The sequence below is a fragment of the Salvelinus sp. IW2-2015 genome, linkage group LG22 (genome assembly GCF_002910315.2).
Source record: "Salvelinus sp. IW2-2015 linkage group LG22, ASM291031v2, whole genome shotgun sequence".
Lineage (NCBI taxonomy): Eukaryota > Metazoa > Chordata > Actinopteri > Salmoniformes > Salmonidae > Salvelinus > Salvelinus sp. IW2-2015.
The window spans coordinates 763650-783530 of NC_036862.1; the positions used below are offsets into that span (position 1 = coordinate 763650).

Below are 19881 nucleotides of genomic sequence, written 5' to 3' on the forward strand. Positions count from 1 at the left end.
CCAACTCCTCTGTTGTGGTGTTCACTGTCATGCCAAGCAATGTTGGCTGAAACGCAAATCGATCTGGCAACCAGGCTATAGGAAAGTGTGAAGGTCCTCCATTGACATGCTTGTAACATTCCTATTAATGTGCATAGTGTGAAAAGTGATCGTCCCTGTACCAGGCATGTGCTTTTCTTGTTTGTGAAAAGCATCATTGATTTGCAGTGTTTTATGTCCCAGCATATAGTGGTGAAAGAATGATTTTTCAGTGTATGATTTTCTCAATAGACTTTGAAAGTACATAACATTTGTCTTCTTTTTTTTTCAGAGCACCTTCTACTCGAGAGACTAGTTTTATTGAGAAGATGAAGAAAACAGTTAGTGTTTTTCTATTTTCTGGTATATTGGGGGTGGGAAGGACAATGGTCTAGCTACTAGACTGGCTTTACATAATGGTTCTTAGGTAGAGGACAGCTTGACGGATTGCAGTGGATCCTCCGGACTCCTCAGTCCAGACCTGGGTTCAAATGCTATTTGAAATCATTTGAAATATGTTCTGGGCTGGATTGAGCGTTTCTGGTACAATAGAGTCAATAGAATGTTCGAAAAGGTGAAAACCCTGGCCATCTGGCAATCCAGGCAGAAAAGAGCAAACACTAAATGTATTTGAAAGATTTCAAATTGCTATTTAACCTAGATCTGCTCAGTAACGTTACTAGCTGATCTTGAGAAATTGATATAGGCTTGAGTAAGCAAGTGTGATTTGGCTGCAAAGTCCCCAGATATCAGGAGATGAAATAAATACAATAATGATGGTATTTTACGCCATCATTTAGTCTTGTCTCTGTTGCTCACTGTCTAATGATTTATCATGGGAACCATGAATGGTGAAATACACTGAGTATACAAATCATAAAGAAGACCTGCTCTTTCCATGACATAGAAAGCTATGATCCCTTATTGATGTCACTTGTTAAATCCACTTCAATCATTGTAGAGGAAGGGGAGGAGACAGGTTAAAGAAGGATGCCTTGAGACCATAGAGCCCAACAGTGGAGGTGTGAAAATAGCCATAAAACCAATAGTTTTTCCATAGGGGATTTTAGAAACACTTAAAATAAGGGTTGTGCTTCGTGTAGGCTTACCCTGGCGTGACGTTTTGATAACCATGTAAATCTCTCTCGGAAAGATGAGTTTTATCAATATTCGGTTCAATTTACTCTCGGGTTCGAAAATGCTAATTAGCATCAAATTCCTGCACAGGAATGAAATCATCAGCATGTATGCATCACATCTTTGCTAATGCTGCAGAAATTTGCTTGAAAGCAGTATCCAGATCCATCGGATATAGTGATCACAATATAGTAGCCATATCTAGGAACACAAGTTCTAAAGGCTGGGCTTAATATAGTGTATGAGGGCATACAATAAGTTTTGTAGTGATTCTTATGCTATTGATGTAAAGAATGTTTGTTGGTCTGTGGTGTGTAATAAGGCGCAAACAGACACTGCACGTGACACAATTGCTTATTCCAGTCACTAATAAGCATGCACCCATTTAAGAAAATGACTAAAAATTGTTAAATTGATGAGGAATTGAAAAATTGTATGGTTGAGAGAGATGAGGCAAAAGGAATGGCAAATTAAGTATGGCTGCATAACCGATTGGCAAACGTATTGCAAATTGAGAAATCCTGTGACTAAACTGAATAAAAAGAAGAAGAAACTACACTATGAAACTAAGAAATTACATAAAGAATGATAGTAAAAACTTTGGTGCACCTTAAATGACATTTTGGGGGAAAAAAGGCAAACTCAGCTCAATCATTCATTAACTTCTCACGAGTCACCAACCCTGATCCGGTAGCACCCACCCCCCACTGATTAGCATAGCTAGCATAGCGTCACAAGTAACTTGTAGCATCTAAATATCATTAAATCACAAGTCCAAGACACCAGATGAAAGATACAGGTCTTGTGAATAAAGCCACCATTTCAGATTTTTAAAATGTTTWACAGGGAAGACACAATATGTAAATCTATTAGCTAACCACGTTAGCAAAGGAGAGGATTTTTTCACTCCCAACAGTTTTTCCCTGCGTCAGTAGCTATCACTAATTCGACTAAATAAAAATATATATAGCCACTAACCAAGAAACAATTCATAAGATGACAGTCTGATAACATATTTATGGTATACCATAGTTTTTTTTTTTAAATGTGCATTTTTCAGGTATAAATCACAGTTCTACAATGCAGCTGCAATCTGAAAAGTGGCCGACCAAGCCAGAACAATTACAGAGACCAACGTCATATAACTAATTACTCATTTTAAAACATTTCAGAAAAATACACAGCGTACAGATATTGAAAGCCCAACATCTGTGTGAATCCAAACAATATTTCAGATTTCTTAAATGTTTTATAACGAAAACAAAATGTAGCGCTAAATTAGCATAGCTATACCAGGCAGATTCGGCTGGGCGCCCACGGCAAGATCACATGCACAACAGATATGATATAACATCGTAAATTGGGTCTTACTATGGCTGATCTTTCATCAGAATGTTGATCAAAGTGTCCTTTGTCAAGATGAGTGTTTGGTTCCGTATCAGAGTCGTTCCTTTCCCACTCCATTTAGCACAGGTACCGGTCGAGTGGCACGGATTTCTCAAACGATACTAAAATCTAACAACGGAACACCGAAAAACTCCCTAAAAAATTCAAATAATCTGATTAAACTATATTGAAAAAACATACATTACGATGATCTGGTCACATGTATCAAACAAACTTCGACACGGAGATAATAATGGCTGCACAACAGAAGACAAACGTAGCTCCAATTTCCATGCAACAAAGAACCGGAAGTTGTCGGTCATGCCAAAGATTTTGCTCTCATTTCACGTCAGTCCCAGATAGACAAGAAATTTTTCCTCTGACGTCCTCTAGACACCCAGAGGAAGGCCAGTGAGTTGTGTTTCGGGTCATAGGAGGCACGACCATATATAGGCAGAGCTTTGAAGCCAGCATAAACATCTTGATTTTATGTTCTTGGTCATGGAAAGTGCTGTTGAATGACTTCTGTATCACTCAGAGACAAAATTGAAACGGATTTAGAAACTAGGGATTGTTTTCTTTCCAATGGTATTATTTATATGCATATAGTAAGAGCAATAATTGAATAAGAGGCAGTTTAATCTGTAGAGCAAATTATGCTAATGCGAAAATAGCACCCCCTGTATTCTCAAGAGGTTAAATCAGATGGATGATTCATCACAAAACCAACTGATAACTACTTAAATTATTTTTTCATTGGCAAGATTAGCAAACTTAGGCATGACATACCAGCAACAAACGCTGACATGACACATCCAAGTATATCTGACCAAATTATGAAAGACAAGCATTGTAATTTTGAATTCCGTAAAGTGAGTGTGGAAGAGGTGAACAAATATTTGTTGTCTATCAACAATGACAAGCCACCGGGGTCTGACAACTTGGATGGAAAATTACAGGAGTGGCAATATCGTCCGCTATTATCCCCAATCTGCCATTTACTTCAATCTAAGCTTACTAGAAGGTGTGTGCCCCCAGGCTTGGAGGGAGGCAAAAGTCTTTCCCGCTACCTAAGAATAGTAAAGCCCCCTTTACTGGCTCAAATAGCCAACCAATCAGCCTGTTACCAACACTTAGTAAACTTTTTGGGAAAAATTGTGTTTGACCAGATACAATGCTATTTTACAGTAAACAAATTGACAAACTTTCAGCATGCTTATAGGGAAGGACATTCAACAAGCACAACACTTACACAAATGACTGATTGGTTGAGAGAAATTGATAATATAACGTTTGGAGGGGCTGTTTTGTTAGACTTCAGTGTAGCTTTTGACATTATCGATCATAGTCTGCTGCTGGAAAAACGTAGGTGTTATGGCTTTACACCCCCTGATATATTGTGGATAAAGAGTTACCTGTCTAACAGAACACAGAGGGTGTTCTTTACTGGAAGCCTATCCAGCCTAATTCAGGTAGAATCAGGAATTCCCCAAGGCAGCTGTCTAGGCCCATTTACTTTTTTCAATCTTTACTAATGACATGTCACTGGCTTTGAGTAAAGTGTGTGTCTATATATACGAATGACTCAACACTATTCGTCAGCTACTACAACGACTGAAATGACTGCAACACTCAACATAGAGCTGCAGTTAGTTTCAGAGTGGGTGGCAAGGAATAAGTTAGCCCTACATATTTCTAAAACTAAACGCATTGTATTTGGGACTAATCATTCACTAAACACTAAACCTCAACTAAATCTTGTAATAAAAAATGTGGAAGTTGAGGTGACTAAACTGCTTGAAGTAACCCTGGATTGTAAACTGTCATGGTCAAAACATATTGATACAACTAAGATGGGGAGAAGTATGTCCATAAAGCGCTGCTCTACCTTCTTAACAGCACTATCAACAAGGCAGGTCCTACAGGCCCAAGTTTGGTCACACCTGGACTACTGTTCCGTCATGTGGTCAGGTGCCACAAAAAGGGACTTAGGAAAATTGCAATTGGCTCAGAACAGGGCAGCACAGCTGGCCCTTGGATTTACACAGAGAGCTAACATTAATCATATGCATGTCAATCTCTCCTGGTTCAAAGTGGAGGAGAGATTGACTTCATCCCTACATGCATTTATGAGAGGTATTGACATTCAATGCACAGAACTGTCTGTTTGAACTAGGGTTGCAAATGGTCGTAAACTTTCCCGGAAATTTTCCATGGGACATTAAGACGGGGAATTTTGCTTAAATTCATCAAAAAAGTTAGCTTATAACAGTGAACCTTTTTTGTGGGATACACACAAGGCAATTCTAGGTCTTGTGGCATATTTTGGTTAAACTATCCCCAATTCAATGGAATTGCAACCCTCGCCATGCACAGTGCATTCTTCCATCACATGTACAGCTGATTCTCAAGGTCTTGCACACTAATGAGATGCTATTGAGCCCACACTACTACACTGTCTGAGCCAAGGACTACATGTTTACTGGTGAGTTTTCATTACAATACTGGGTGGGGTGAATATATTTTCTTTGACATACATTATTTTTTGTTAACGTGTAAATAGTAGCCTACCGCAAAGTGTGTTTTTTAAATCATTTCTAACTTGTTAACAATTTCTGCTAGTTAGTTTTTGCTACCATGTGGGTTTTAGCTTGCTTGAGCCTGCTAACTGAAGAGTGTTAATTCACTTGTTTCCATATGTTTCATTTTAAAACATTTATCTTACAAAGGAGTTGTTTAATCTAACTGCTTAACTATTTATCTGTACATGGAATTGTATATATTTTTTTTGACTCATTATTTTCTAATATTTACAGGAAAATGCCACGGACACTATCTGATGTGTGGAGACAGCTAATGTAGAAGGAAAAGCTGTGTACATTTGCAAATACTGTGCCAAATCATATGTGAAGAATGCAACAAAGATGCAGGATCATCTGGCCAAGTGCATAAAGTTCCCACAGCGCTCACAACAAGCAACCTCTGACCAAAGTCCCTCTACTTCTATTCAAGGTGAAAATGATGAATCAGACACCTTTAAATAGCAACAGCTCATGGTCCTCCTGGAATCAGAAGTTTTTTTGACTCAATGGAGGAACGTAGTCAGAGAAATGCTGATTAATGTCTTGCTCGAGCGGTGTATGCAACTTGTTCACCTCTGATGCTCACAGGCAATGTGTATTGGAAGAGATTTCTGAATGTTCTTCCCCCAGAATACACCCCTCCAACCAGACATGCTTTAGCTACTCATTCACTGGATGCAGAGTTCAACAGAGTTCAAGTGAAGGTCAAGCAAATCATAGAGAAAACAGACTGTATTACAATCATCTCTGATTGGTGGTCGAATGTAGGTGGGCAAGGAATAATTAACTACATCTCAACCAGTATTCTACAAGAGCACAGACACAAGGGACAGCAGACACACTGGTCTCTACATTGCAGATGAGCTGAAGGCAGTCATCAATGACCTTGGACCACAGAAGGTATTTGCACTGGTGACAGACAATTCTGGGAACATGAAGGCTGCTTGGCCTAAAGTAGAGGAGTTACTACCCTCATATCACACCCATTGGCAGTGCTGCTCATGCATTGAATCTGCTCCTCAAGGACATCATGGCACTGAAAATAATGGATACACTCTACAAGAGAGCCATGGAAATGGTTAGGTATGTGAAGGTTCATCAAGTTTTGCAGCGATCTACCTCACCAAGCAAAGTGAGAAGAATAAGAACACCACATTGAAGCTGCCCAGCAACACCCATTGGGGTGGTGTTGTCATCATGTTTGACAGTCTCCTGGAGGGGAAGGAGTCTTTCCAAGAAATGGCCATATCACAATCTGCCGATACGGACATCCCCATCAAGAGGATCCTCCTGGATGATGTATTTTGGGGGAGAGTGGTAAGCGGCCTGAAACTACTGAAACCTATAGCAGTAGCCATTGCTTTGATTGAGTGTGACAATGCCATCCTGTCTGATGTTCAGACTGCTTGCAGATGTAAGAGAAGAAATCTGTAATGCCCTGCCCACTGTTGCTCCAAGCAGAGGAAACCGTGGTTCTGAAATACATCAAAAAGCATGAAGACTTCTGCCTGAAGCCCATACACGTCGCAGCGTGTACACAGCATACTTACTGTCTGGTGCAGAGATCAACAAGGCCGATGGTGTCATCACTACTGTGTCTCGCCACCTTGGCTTGGATGAGGGCATGGTTCTTGGCAGTCTGGCGAAGCACACTTCCAAGCAATGGCTTTGTGATGGAGATGCAATATGGCAGTCGTGGCAACATATCTCATCAGCCACCTGGTGGAAGGGACTTTGTGGATCTGAGGCTCTTTCCACTGTTGCCTCCATCCTCTAAATCCCAACATCAGCCGCCTCAGAGCGCAACTGGTCACTGTTTGGGAACACACACACCAAAGCAACAGGCTGACTAATACAAGGGTTGAAAAATTGGTGGCCATCCAGGCAAATTTCTGGCTTTTTGAACCTGACAATGAGCCATCCTCAACAAGGTTGGAAAGTGACAGTGAAGATGAGACCTCTGAGTCTGATGTTCAAGAGGTGGACATTGAGGAGGTCCAGGGAGAAGACATGGAAGCCTGACAGGAAGACAACCAAGCTTTAGTTTCTAAACTACCATTTTACAGATGTATGTTTAACGTTTTTGGGAGATGCGATGGATCATTGGGGGTCATTCAATATTCCCTTTTGTTGTTCAGTGACATCATCCCATGTGAAGAGTCAACTAATTTAATTAAAGTTCAATTCGTAACTAAATCGTTTTTAAAGTTTCTATTGGAAGGATTTAATCATTTGCAATTATGTCTACTTATGATTAGGTAAAAGGTTAATGTTTCTGTTTCTGTCTCCATTATATGGTAAATATATCCAATGCAAAAAACATCTACATTTTAAATGGTATTAATAATAATTTGCATATATTTCTGTTAATTTCCACAAAGTTTCCACCTCTGAATATTGCCCAAATTGCAAACCTAGTTTGAACTACTGGCGCACAGCTCAGATACCCATGCATACTCCATAAGACATGCCACAAGAGGGCTCTTCACAGTCCCCAAGTCCAGAACAGACTATGGGAGGTTCACAGTACTACATAGAGCCATGACTACATGGAACTCTATTCCACATCAAGTAACTGACGCAAGCAGTAAACAAAAAAAACGATAAAAATACACCTTATGGAAGAGCGGGGACTATGGAGCAACACAAACATAGGCACAGACACATGCATACACACACACACACACACACACACACACACACACACACACACGATAACATGTGCATTATACACACACGTACACATGGGTTTTGTACTGTAGATACAGTTGAAGTCGGAAGTTTACATACACCTTAGCCAAATACATTTAAACTCAGTTTTTCATAATTCCTGACATTTAATCCAGGTAAAAATCCCTGTCTTGGGTCAGTTAGGATCACCACTTTATTTTAAGAATGTGAAATGTCAGAATAATGGTAGAGAATTATTTCTTTCAGCTTTTAYTTMTTTCATCACATTCCMAGTGGGTYAGAAGTTYACATACACTSAATTAGTATTTGGTAGCGTTGCCTTTAAATTGTTTAACTTGGTTTAAACGTTTTGGGTAGCCTTCCACAAGCTTCCCACAATAAGTTGGGTGAATTTTGGCCCATTCCTCCTGACAGGGCTGGTGTAACTGAGTCAGGTTTGTATGCCTCTTTGCTCGCACACGCGTTTTCAGTTTTGCCCACACATTTTCTATAGGRTTGAGGTCAGGGCTTTGTGATGGCCACTCCAATACCTTGACTTTGTTGTCCTTAAGCCATTTTTCCACAACTTTGGAGGTATGGTTGGGGTCATTGTCCATTTGGAAGACCCATTTGCAACCAAGCTTTAACTTTCTGACTGATGTCTTGATGTTGCTTCAATATATCCACATAATTTTCCTGCCTCATGATATCATCTATTTTGTGAAGTGCACCAGTCCCTCCTGCAGCAAAGCACCCTCACAACATGCTGCCACCCCCGTGCTTCACAGTTGGGATGGTGTTATTTGGCTCGCAAGCCKCCCCCTTTTTCCTCCAAACATAACAATGGTCGTTATGGCCAAACAGTTCTATTTTTGTTTCATCAGACCAGAGGACATTTCTCCAAAAAGTATGATATTTGTCCCCATGTGCAGTTGCAAACCGTAGTCTGGCTTTTTTATGGAGGTTTTGGAGCGTGGCTTCTTCCTTGCTGAGCRGCCTTTCAGGTTATGTCGAWATAGGACTCGTTTTACTGTGGATATAGATACTTTTGTACCTGTTWMCTCCAGCTTCTTCACAGGGTCCTTTGCTGTTGTTCTGGGATTGATTTGCACTTTTCGCACCAAAGTACGTTCATCTCTAGGAGACAGAACGCATCTCCTTCCTGAGCGGTATGACGGCTGCGTGGTCCCATGGTGTTTATACTTGCTTACTATTGTTTGTACAGATGAACGTGGTACCTTCAGGCGTTTGGAAATTGCTCCCAAGGATGAACCAGACTTGTGGAGGTCTACAATTTTTTTTCTGAGGTCTTGGCTGATTTCTTTTGATTTTCCCATRATGTCAATCAGAGGCACTGAGTTKGAAGGTAGGCCTTGAAATACATCCACAGGTACACCTCCAATTGACTCAAATKATGTCAATTAGCCTWTCAGAAGCTTCTAAAGCCAGGACATMATTTTCTGGAATTTTCCAAGCTGTTTAACRGTACCGTCAACTTAGTGTATGTAAACTTCTGACCCACTGGAATTGTGATGCAGTTAATTATAAGTGAAATAATCTGTCTGTAAACAATTGTTGGAAAAATTACTTGTCATGCACAAAGTAGATGTCCTAACCGACTTGCCAAAACAATAGTTTGTTAACAAGACATTTGTGGAGTGGTTGAAAATCGAGTTTTAATGACTCCAACCTAAGTGTATGTAAACTTCCGACTTCAACTGTATGTGGTGGAGTAGTGGCCTGAGGGCAGACAGTGTTGTGAAATCTGTGAATGTATTGTAATGTTTTTGAAATTGTATAAACTGCCTTATTTTGCAGCTAATGGGGATCCTTAATAAATACCAATAGTACATTTAGCTAACATAGTTAACCCAGAGATTCTTACCTTTGAATCGATTTGGCAGTCTCGTCCAGATCGTGGCATTTGTAGTTCTTTATGATAGCCACATTAGCAGCTTATTAGCGTTTCATTTTTGGGGGGTAAATACAAGTCAGCTTGTTCTAGAGAGATTTACATGGTTATCAAAACGTCACACCAGAGTAAGCCTTCACTAAACCCTTATTTTATGTGTTTCTAATATCTCCAGTGAGAGAAATGAATGGTGGAATAACTATTTCCCTGTTTGACCTCTGTTTTTGTGGGTATTATGACTCACACTGTGGTACTCTATAGGATTTTCACAATCCTATAGAATATTGTGTCACCTGTACCTGTCTCTTATACACATCTAGATGTGTATAAGAGACAGCGCCAGGGTTGTGGGTTCATTCCCCACGGGGGGACCAGGATGAATATGTATGAACTTTCCAATTTGTAAGTCGCTCTGGATAAGAGCGTCTGCTAAATGACTTAAATATATATAAATATAATATAAATATAAATATATATATAAATACAACTGTGGGAAGCATTAAAGTCAACATGGGCCAGAATCCCTGTGGAAAGCTTTCGACACCTTGTAGAGTCCATGCTACGGCAATTTGAGTCTGTTCTGAGGGCAAAAGGGGGTTGCAACTAAATATTAGGAAGCTATTCCTAGTGTATTTATTCTATCACAGAACATAATACTCTAACTTGTATAATGTAGTATTTTACCTCGTTATTGGACAGCAAAAAGTTGAATGGCAGCAGGGTGGGTTGGGATTTGGTTATAACTATGGCCTGGAGTTTTTTCCTGGCTCCAGGTCATGTGGTCAGTAAAAAAACTCCTGGCCCTCATTCCAACTGTTGCTGCTGTTTCCCTCTCCAGGGTAGGAACATTGTGGTATTCTACGGCTCTCAGACAGGCACGGGCGAGGAGTTTGCCAACCGGCTGTCCAAAGACGCCCAGCGCTACGGTATGAAGGGTATGGCTGCCGACCCCGAGGAATACGACATGGTAACTAACGACATTTCAATATCAGGGTTTATATGGTTCAAAGGAACAATCTTAGGGCGTTGAAATTCGGTACCCTGGTTCCAGTTTCCTGGATCGTTTTAGAATTTTACAAAAATTGGGTGCGATTTTTGCATTCTGCCTGACGTTAGCAAGCTAGGTTGTTTACAACGGGCAAAAAGTACCATGCGACTCGTGTTGCCACGTCACAATACCTGGTACTCTGGTCCTGGGTCTTGGACCCGCAACTCACACTGGTCCAGGTTTCGCTTCAGTCATGGTTTGTTTGCTTTTCACACAGGCTTTATAGCACAGATCAGTATTAGTCTCTTGAGCCAAGGACCTGTTCTTTACAATTGAAAAGCTACTAGTACCCTGAATGGCGTACAGCCTGTGTAATAGCAAATCTCTATAATGTCTTGGCATCTTTTAATTCACAGTGTGAGCTGTCCCGTCTGGCTGAGATTGACAACTCCCTGGCCATCTTCTGCATGGCCACTTACGGTGAGGGAGACCCCACAGACAACGCCCAGGACTTCTATGACTGGCTGCAGGAGAGTGACGGGGAACTGAATGGAGTCAACTACACAGTGAGTATCTCTTTGTCTCTCTCGCTCTCTTTCTCCTCCCCGTCATTCATAATCAGGGACAGAGTTTGCCCGAGAAACACGTATATTGGCTCCATACACATTTGAAAGTGAACGCTTGGCAAATGTATTTCACATCGATGAACTTTAGTGCGAGACCGAGATGAGTAATGACAACATGCAAGAAATAGGCTTTATGTGTTTGGTTGAATTCTGGCTTCAGCCATAGCTGACATGCGTGCCATCCTGGCTGGTTGGGCGTTGTCGGGGTCTATCCAACGGTCCTGCCCTCAATGGGGTGAAGAATTTAACTTCTGACTTAAGTGAATCTGGCCGGGCACTCTGAATGGTCACTTGGGCTCCTTTCACTCCCTGCCATTGTCTTTCTGTCCTAGACCAAAAAAACAGCATTAATTACACTGAGTGAAAGATGATAAACTTTCACAATGTACTAGCAGCAGGAGCTTGCATTCAGTGTGTGTGCATGTCTCTGTGTGTCTTGTGTGCGTGTTTTAAATATTGTGTATATAGGATACTATCTTATATTGAATATGTTGAACTGATGTTGACATGTCTCTCCCTGCAGGTGTTTGCGTTGGGTAACAAGACATATGAACACTACAATGCCATGGGAGCGTATGTGGACAAGAGGCTGGAGGAGCTGGGAGCCAAGAGGGTCTTCGACCTGGGCATGGGAGACGACGACGGCAAGTGAGTGAGGCTGCGTTGGAGGGGTGCGTCCCAATATCTCCTTTCTCCTGAAGAGTGCACTTGTTTACTACTTCCCACAAATCTAAAGGCGTTGAATTAGTGGAGGCATGGGCTAATGGAAGTTTCCACCATATTTCTTATACCAGCAATTTCCTTTCAAATCAGTGGAGGGAAGTGAACGAGTGCACACTTTGTGAGGAAGGAGAAATAATTGGTACATAACCTTGGATCACTCCCGAATCAAAGTGTGACYGATGTTTTCAGACCCCTGATGTCGAGATCAAAATAAGAGGGTGTTTTCTGCTTCTTTTCATTGTTCAGCCTGGAGGAGGACTTTGTGACATGGAGGGAGCAGTTCTGGCCAGCCATGTGCGAGCACTTTGGAGTGGAGGCTTCAGGAGAGGACTCCAGGTACTTAGCCCAATTTATTGTCTTTTTCACATGAAAAATGTCCCTCCACAATTCACACACACAAAGAGTATGGCAGGAGCGATTTGCAGATTAACTGTAGGCCCTCTCGCTCTACATTAGCATTCGTCAGTACGAGCTCAAGGAGCACAATGACATCAACATGAACAAGGTGTACACAGGAGAGTTGGGGAGTCTGAAGAGCTTTGAGACCCAGAAACCGTGAGTTATTTTACCCTATCCTCTTCACTTATCATTACAATCATTATCTGCTACAGAGTTTAAATGATGTTTTATAGATTTCACTCAAAACGAGTATTACTGCCCCCTAGTGGAGCTAAAGGGGATTTCCTTGTTGGAATGCTAAAGTGCAACACTGCTTCATCCATCTATGTTCACCTCTATGATTCACCTTATGTTGTCGCTGCATGCTGTTGTGCACAGTTCACTGGTTTGAAATTCTATTGATCCTTTTCCCCCAGGCCTTTTGATGCAAAAAACCCCTTCCTGGCTCCAGTCATTGTTAACCGCAAGCTCAACAAAGCAGGCAACAGGCATCTCATGCACCTTGAAGTCGACATTACAGGCTCCAAGATTAGGTAAGAGAGAGAGCCAAGAGAGACGTAACTTTGTCTCTGTATAGTTACCAATCTATCTCTACCTCCCAGACAGTATTTCCTTAAAAGGAATAGGCTACACTTCTTGGATGTAATTATGCCTTTTCACATAGTGGAAAGATAACTAGAAAAAACCCTTTGTCATTCTGTCTTTGTAGATATGAGTCGGGAGACCACGTTGCCGTATATCCCACCAATGACACGGCGATCGTGAACAAGCTGGGACAGATCCTTGGCGTGGACCTTGATACGGTTATTTCTCTCAATAACCTTGACGGTACGGCACTGACCTGACGCAACACCTTGACTCAGTCCTCCGAATATCTCTCAATGTCTTTTGAAGATCCTTAAACACACACATTCTGTTTGGACATCTCTTGAAATGTTACTCTCACTGTATTTACTTTTTTTGAAGCAGAAGAAGGTTTTGTGTATTCACCAACTGTCTTATTACTCTAAGTCTTAGGTTTGGTTTGCCTTACCCAGATTAAGCCTAGTCCTGGACTAAAAATAAAAGGCGTAATTGAGATTACTTTTTAGTTCAAGATTAGGCTTAATCTGTGTCTGGGAAACTGTCCCTTAATGTATAACCAATGTTAATGTGATGTTATTTGATGCCGTTTATCAGAGGAGTCCAATAAGAAGCACCCATTCCCTTGCCCCACCACCTACCGTACGGCTCTGACCCACTACCTGGACATCATCCATCCGCCTCGCACCAACGTCCTGTACGAGCTGGCCCAGTACGCCACCGACCCCAAGGACCAGGAGAACATGCACAAGATGGCCTCGTCTGCTCCCGAGGGCAAGGTGTGTGGCTCTGACACCGTGTTAACTCTACTCCTATTTGAATCAAAGTAGTCAAGATTACCTCCACATACCGAAGATGGGTTATTGGTAGTGGGAAAGTACGCTTAAGCGTCAGACTTGGGGTCAATTCAGGAAGCAAACTTCAGAAAGCAGTGAGAWTTTTTTTTATAAGAATTTAAATGTACTTCCTGACTGAATTTAAATGAAATTGAGCTCAACCTTGATAAGCCTATAACACCATGTGAAAGGTTTCCGCTAAACATAGATCTAGGATCATTTTAACGCCAACCTTAACCAATTTAGGAGGATGGTAAATATATCTGACCCTCATGTATCTCAGATTCCTGACTACAGATCAGTGGTTAAGGGCAACTYCTACCTACTCCATGTTATCCCAGCTGAGTGTTGTTGTTGTGGTCTCCACTAGGCTTTGTACCAGAGATTTGTGCTGGAAGACAACAGGAACATCCTGGCCATCCTGGAGGATCTGCCATCCTTGCGGCCTCCCATCGACCACTTGTGTGAGCTCATGCCCCGCCTGCAGGCCCGCTACTACTCCATTGCCTCCTCCTCCAAAGTGAGCCTATATACAGGGGTGTATCCATGCACTGTAGCAAAACGTTTTGCAACAGAAAAAACTAAAGCAGGCATTTATTTCGTATGATTTCTAGTGAATATACGCCAGTACATCACCCCTAATGACCCCACACCCTAGCTCCTATGTCAATACAGTTATTTTTCATGTTACATTTACAATAGTTATTTAGCGGATGCTGTCTTCCACTAGGAAGTACATTCAGATAATGTCAAACGACCAAGTTTTATTAAAGGCCCACTGCAGTCAAATAATTTAGCATCCTGTGTTTTATATATATTTCCACACTGAGGTTGGAATAATACTTTGAAAGTGGGAAAATTATGATAATTCCCTTTTAGTGTAAGAGCTGTTTTAAAAGAGAGCCTGAAATTTYGGCCTGTTTTGTGGGAGGGAGTTTTGGCCTTCCATGGTGACATCACCATCTGGTAAGTTCGTTAATAGCCCAATACATTCCAAACCTCTCTGCCAATAACAGCACATTTTCAGTTTCCCCCTCCCCACTCAAACCACTTCCAGACAGTCCTAGCAAAATTCTTGTTTGACATATTGGTCTTTGCTAAGAAGCTAATTTTGTTTTATTTTAGTTGAGAACAGCTGCATTGGACCTTTAAGCGTCCATTGTAGGTCAATAGTGTGTTCTAAAAAGAGTGGTTAATGATGCCTTCTCTTTGTAGGTCCACCCCAATAGCATCCACATCTGTGCTGTGCTAGTGGAGTACACGACTAAAACGGGGCGCCTCACCAAGGGAGTGGCCACCACTTGGCTAAAGAACAAACTGGTTGCGGACAACGGCCGCAAGTCCACAGTCCCCATGTACATCCGCAAGTCTCAGTTCCGCCTGCCCTTCAAGGCCAGCAACCCAGTCATCATGGTCGGTCCTGGGACCGGCATCGCTCCCTTCATGGGCTTCATCCAGGAGCGAGGGTGGCTGAAACAGCAAGGTACATGGTAGACGCCGTAATAGAAGCTAGGCATAGATGCATGGAAATGTTTTGTGTATGTTTATTTATTTATTTATTTTTTACCGTTATTTTACCAGGTAAGTTGACTGAGAACACGTTCTCATTTGCAGCAACGACCTGGGGAATAGTTACAGGGGAGAGGAGGGGGATGAATGAGCCAATTGTACACTGGGGATTATTAGGTGACCGTGATGGTTGAGGGCCAGATTGGGAATTTAGCCAGGACACCGGGGTTAACACCCCTACTCTTACGATAAGTGCCATGGGATCTTTAATGACCTCAGAGAGTCAGGACACCCGTTTAACGTCCCATCCGAAAGACAGCACCCTACACAGAGCAGTGTCCCCAATCACTGCCCTGGGGCATTGGGATCTTTGTTTAGACCAGAGGAAAGAGTGCCTCCTACTGGCCCTCCAACACCACTTCCAGCAGCATCTGGTCTCCCATCCAGGGACTGACCAGGACCAACCCTGCTTAGCTTCAGAAGCAAGCCAGCAGTGGTATGCAGGGTGGTATGCTGCTGGTGTGTCGATTTCCTGATTGTTTTGTTATGCTGCATAGTCTTTCTTTATGAGTTGTCATGTTCTGTGTGACATTGACTAAAATAAAGCACCTTAATGGTCTTGTATGGATACAAGTAAGCCAATTGGTCTGCWTTTTCCTGTAGGCAAGGAGGTGGGGGAGACGGTCTTGTACTTTGGCTGCAGGCACAAGAACGAGGACTATCTGTACCAGGAGGAGTTGGAGGAGGCTGAGAGAACGGGTGTCATCACGAAGCTCAACATCGCTTTCTCTCGGGACCAGGAGCAAAAGGTATACTTGTTTTATTAGTTATTCAGCACTAGGACCTTAAACATTTATTTAAAATGGTGAACAGTACTTTTCTGGTAGCTAGAATTTGACTAGATAGTCGTAGGCCACCATACAGCCATATTGTTATCTGAGCCTACACACCCTGCAGTTGGGACACCAAGACAAAATTGTACTCCTATTTCCATAGCGTTCTTGAGTGTTGCCGATCATGGTTGTTGGTAGTATAGACCTTTTATCTATACCTGTCTGATTCTGTACCATTAGGTGTACTATTAGTGGGGACGGTCAACACATACTCCATACAGTCCTAGGCTAGCCCTCAGAGGATACCTGAGGGATTGAGTTTGTGCTGCCTCATCTCATGAGGAAAGAGGAATGCGTTTCTTTGCAAGATCAGTTTTTTGCTTGAAGGAGACTGGAAGCTCAAGAGGATGATAGATCTCTCTTTCCTCTCACTGTCTCTCCAGGTATACGTGCAGCATCTCCTGAGGACCAACAAGGAGGACCTGTGGAGGCAGATCCACACAGACAACGCACACATATACATCTGCGGGTAAGGAAGGATCCTCTCCAGTAACATTTGCCCCATGGCAATAAAGTTGTTCGAAATTGAATTTACATATTTCTTGAAAGCACTCCTGAATTCACAAAATCCTCAAACAAGTGTTAAAAGACAAATGTCTTATAGAGAAATGCTCCTGTTTTTAGGGATGCGCGGAACATGGCCAGGGATGTGCAGACAGCTTTCTATGAGATAGCAGAGGAGCTGGGCGGCATGACACGCACTCAGGCCACCGACTACATCAAGAAACTGATGACCAAGGGACGGTACTCGCAGGACGTCTGGAGCTAAAACCCCTAGGATCCAACCACATCCTTTATTTGTGCCAGTTTGTGTCAGTAATGGTTATAATGGGTCACCAACCCTGGTACTGGAGAGCTACCGGGTGTGCCGGCTTTTGTTTTCCGCCAARCACTAAAACGTCTGATTCTATTGATTGGCTTATCATCATGACCTTGATTAGTTCAGATGGGTGTGTTTGTGCCGTGCTGGAATAAAAGCCTACACACCCTGTAGCTCTCCGGGACCAAGATTTGTGACCACCGGGGAAGGATATCGCTGCCGTCATCTCTGGTTGTTTTATTTCCATGGAGCAACACAAGCCTTCATGCACCACAATAATGGTTGGTTATCCTCCATTCTGATTTGATATTTCATGTCAGTCGGCCATCAGTTTGGCAGTGTCAAATGTAGTATCACATTTGTCGACATCGTGAGTGAGATGATATATTGTAGCTGTACATAATTGTACGGTGCAAAGTGGGGGGGGTGGGCTTAAATACAAAACTCATACGGTGCAAGTCTTTTCTTTAGGAAGTTGACCTAATCTGGGTATTCAGAATGCATTATAAATATTTTGATTTGTGAAATAAAAAGTGAGATCTTTTTGTCTCTGAAATCAGTCACTGAAAATATTAGTGTTTGTTTACCTTTTGCATTTGGATAAGGGATATTTAGCCTTTTATGCAATGAGGATGTTACTGTACATTTCTAATCAATCACAGTAACCTTTAGCAAGGCATGAAAAAAGAATCATGGTGTAATTAAGTAGTCAATCCCTCTATTGAGGAGAAATTCTTGGCTTTTATTTTCCATGAGACTGCCTTTCTAAATATCAATGAAAATGATTTTTAGGTTCCCTGTAGAATTTGTATACCTGATGCAAATGTAAAAACATATTTTTTTAAATTTTACCTTTATTTAACCAGGTAGGCCAGGTTGAGAACAAGTTCTTATTTACAACTGCCACCTGGCCAAGATAAAGCAAAGCAGTGYGACAAAAACAACACAGTTACACAAACGTACAGTCAATAACACAATAGAAAAATCTATGTACAGTGTGTAAAAATGTAGAAGAGTAAGGGGGTAAGGCAATAAATAGGCCATAGAGGTGAAATAATTACAAGTACAATTTATCACTAACACTGGAGTGATAGATGTGCAAGTAATAATATGGGGATGAGGTAGTTGGGTGTGCGATTTACAGATTGGCTGTGTACAGGTACAGTGATCGGTAAGCTGCTCTGACAGCAGATGTTTAAAGTTAGAGAGGGAGATCAGCTTCAGTGATTTTTGCAATTCGTTCCAGTCATTGGCAGCAGAGAACTGGAAGGAAAGGCGGCCAAAGGAAGTGTTGGCTTTGGGGATGACCAGTGAAATATACCTGCTGGAGCGCGTGCTAGGGGCTGGTGCTGCTATGCTGAGATAAGGTGGGGCTTTACAAAGACTTATAGATGACCTGGAGCCAGTGGGTTTGGTGACGAATATGTAGTGGCCAGCCAACGAGAGCATACCCGTCGCAGTGGTGGGTAGTATATGGGGCTTTGGTGACAAAACGGATGGAAATGCAAATGGTTGACATAGAAAAAACAAGTAAGCCTGGAAGGCGGGGATGAGTAAATAATATGCATATCTGTACTTAAATACTCGGCAGGGTAGCCTAGTGGTTAGTGTTGGACTAGTAACCGAAAGGTTGCAAGTTCAAATCCCCGAGCTGACGGGGTACAAATCTGTCGTTCTGCCCCTGAACAGGCAGTTAACCCACTGTTCCTAGGCCGTCATTGAAAATAAGAATTTGTTCTTAACTGACTTGTTGATGTTAAATGTGACGGATGCTGCTCAAACTTGTCGAGATTTACTTTCTACCACCTCTTTTCAACTGTCTCCCATTTAAATTTGGCATCCCTTTGTTCACTTCACTGACATTTTTCAAAAAATATTGGAGAGAAACCATGTTCTGTGAAGACATAGATTCCATTCCTGTTACTTTTTTGTCCACATTCCATTTTATAAAGTAATATGTGTCTCAACTGAATGAATGTAACTTGGCATGTCTTTTTAAAATGAATAAAAAATATTAAATAAATAGTCAAGTTTATTCATGTCCTGTTAATCTGATCAAATTTTAGAAAATGAAATGGTATTGTTATTTTCAATTATTAAATGGAAGGATGGATGGATGCAAGAAGAGCAGATGGATTAAAGTATGTTTGATGGATGGAGGCCCTATGTGACTGCTGTCTACCCTTTACCAGAGATGAGCAGGCATAATAACTGGTCACAACTAGTCTCAATTTAAATATATCACAGCCACAAAGGGGGTATACTACAAAGCAGGATCAATCATACCTCAAAACAAAATATTTTTAAAAAGCTGTTTGGGTATAAACTACAAGCACAGAAAGGGTGAATATAAGGCCACATGAAAAATKAGTGAACTTCCCTTTAAAGAAAGCTAAACTAATTTATTTTTGGTTGTTGAGTCAAAGATACAATGGCCATTTGAATTTCATCTTTCTGAAAAATACTAAATTATTTCAGACTATTTTGGGAAGTTAGCTAAGTCCTTGAATTCTGCGTTATAGTATAAACCTTTGGGCTAGATCGTTCCCACGCAATGGGCTGTTAAAGATGAAATCAAAGGGAAAGAAGAGAACGGCTCTACATGGAACACACAATTATTTAACAATAGGGGTATTCATTTTTAGCAAACTACTGTATAACATGTGCCGTGTCACTAGTTATGACACATTTATTCAATACGAACTTAACAATGTTCAACACACATGTTTTGAAGGTTACTTGGTTTCAAATTATTATGCGTAAGAAAAAATGTAAATGTACTCAAAAGTTGGTTCATCCC

General features: G+C 41.5%; 1 protein-coding gene across 9 annotated transcripts in view; it reads left to right on the forward strand.

The window, feature by feature from the left end:
- The window catches only part of LOC111982641 (NADPH--cytochrome P450 reductase), a 34314-nt gene extending 16674 nt beyond the window's left edge, over nucleotides 1–17640 (forward strand). For 7 of the 9 annotated variants that reach the window (XM_024014241.2, XM_024014244.2, XM_024014240.2 and 4 more), the window contains 14 exons: nucleotides 311–359; nucleotides 10544–10672; nucleotides 11110–11259; nucleotides 11843–11967; nucleotides 12289–12378; nucleotides 12499–12597; nucleotides 12858–12974; nucleotides 13151–13269; nucleotides 13621–13802; nucleotides 14230–14379; nucleotides 15075–15342; nucleotides 16032–16177; nucleotides 16645–16730; nucleotides 16886–17640. In XM_024014241.2, the coding sequence (XP_023870009.1) occupies nucleotides 311–359; nucleotides 10544–10672; nucleotides 11110–11259; nucleotides 11843–11967; nucleotides 12289–12378; nucleotides 12499–12597; nucleotides 12858–12974; nucleotides 13151–13269; nucleotides 13621–13802; nucleotides 14230–14379; nucleotides 15075–15342; nucleotides 16032–16177; nucleotides 16645–16730; nucleotides 16886–17030 (1855 nt within the window). In that variant the 3' untranslated portion in view covers nucleotides 17031–17640. Of the gene's footprint in view, nucleotides 1–310; nucleotides 360–4785; nucleotides 5554–10543; nucleotides 10673–11109; nucleotides 11260–11842; nucleotides 11968–12288; nucleotides 12379–12498; nucleotides 12598–12857; nucleotides 12975–13150; nucleotides 13270–13620; nucleotides 13803–14229; nucleotides 14380–15074; nucleotides 15343–16031; nucleotides 16178–16644; nucleotides 16731–16885 lie in introns of those variants that run through there. The other 2 variants (XM_070433919.1, XM_070433918.1) reach the window with 2 other exon arrangements.
- The last annotated feature ends 2241 nt before the right edge of the window (nucleotides 17641–19881 follow it).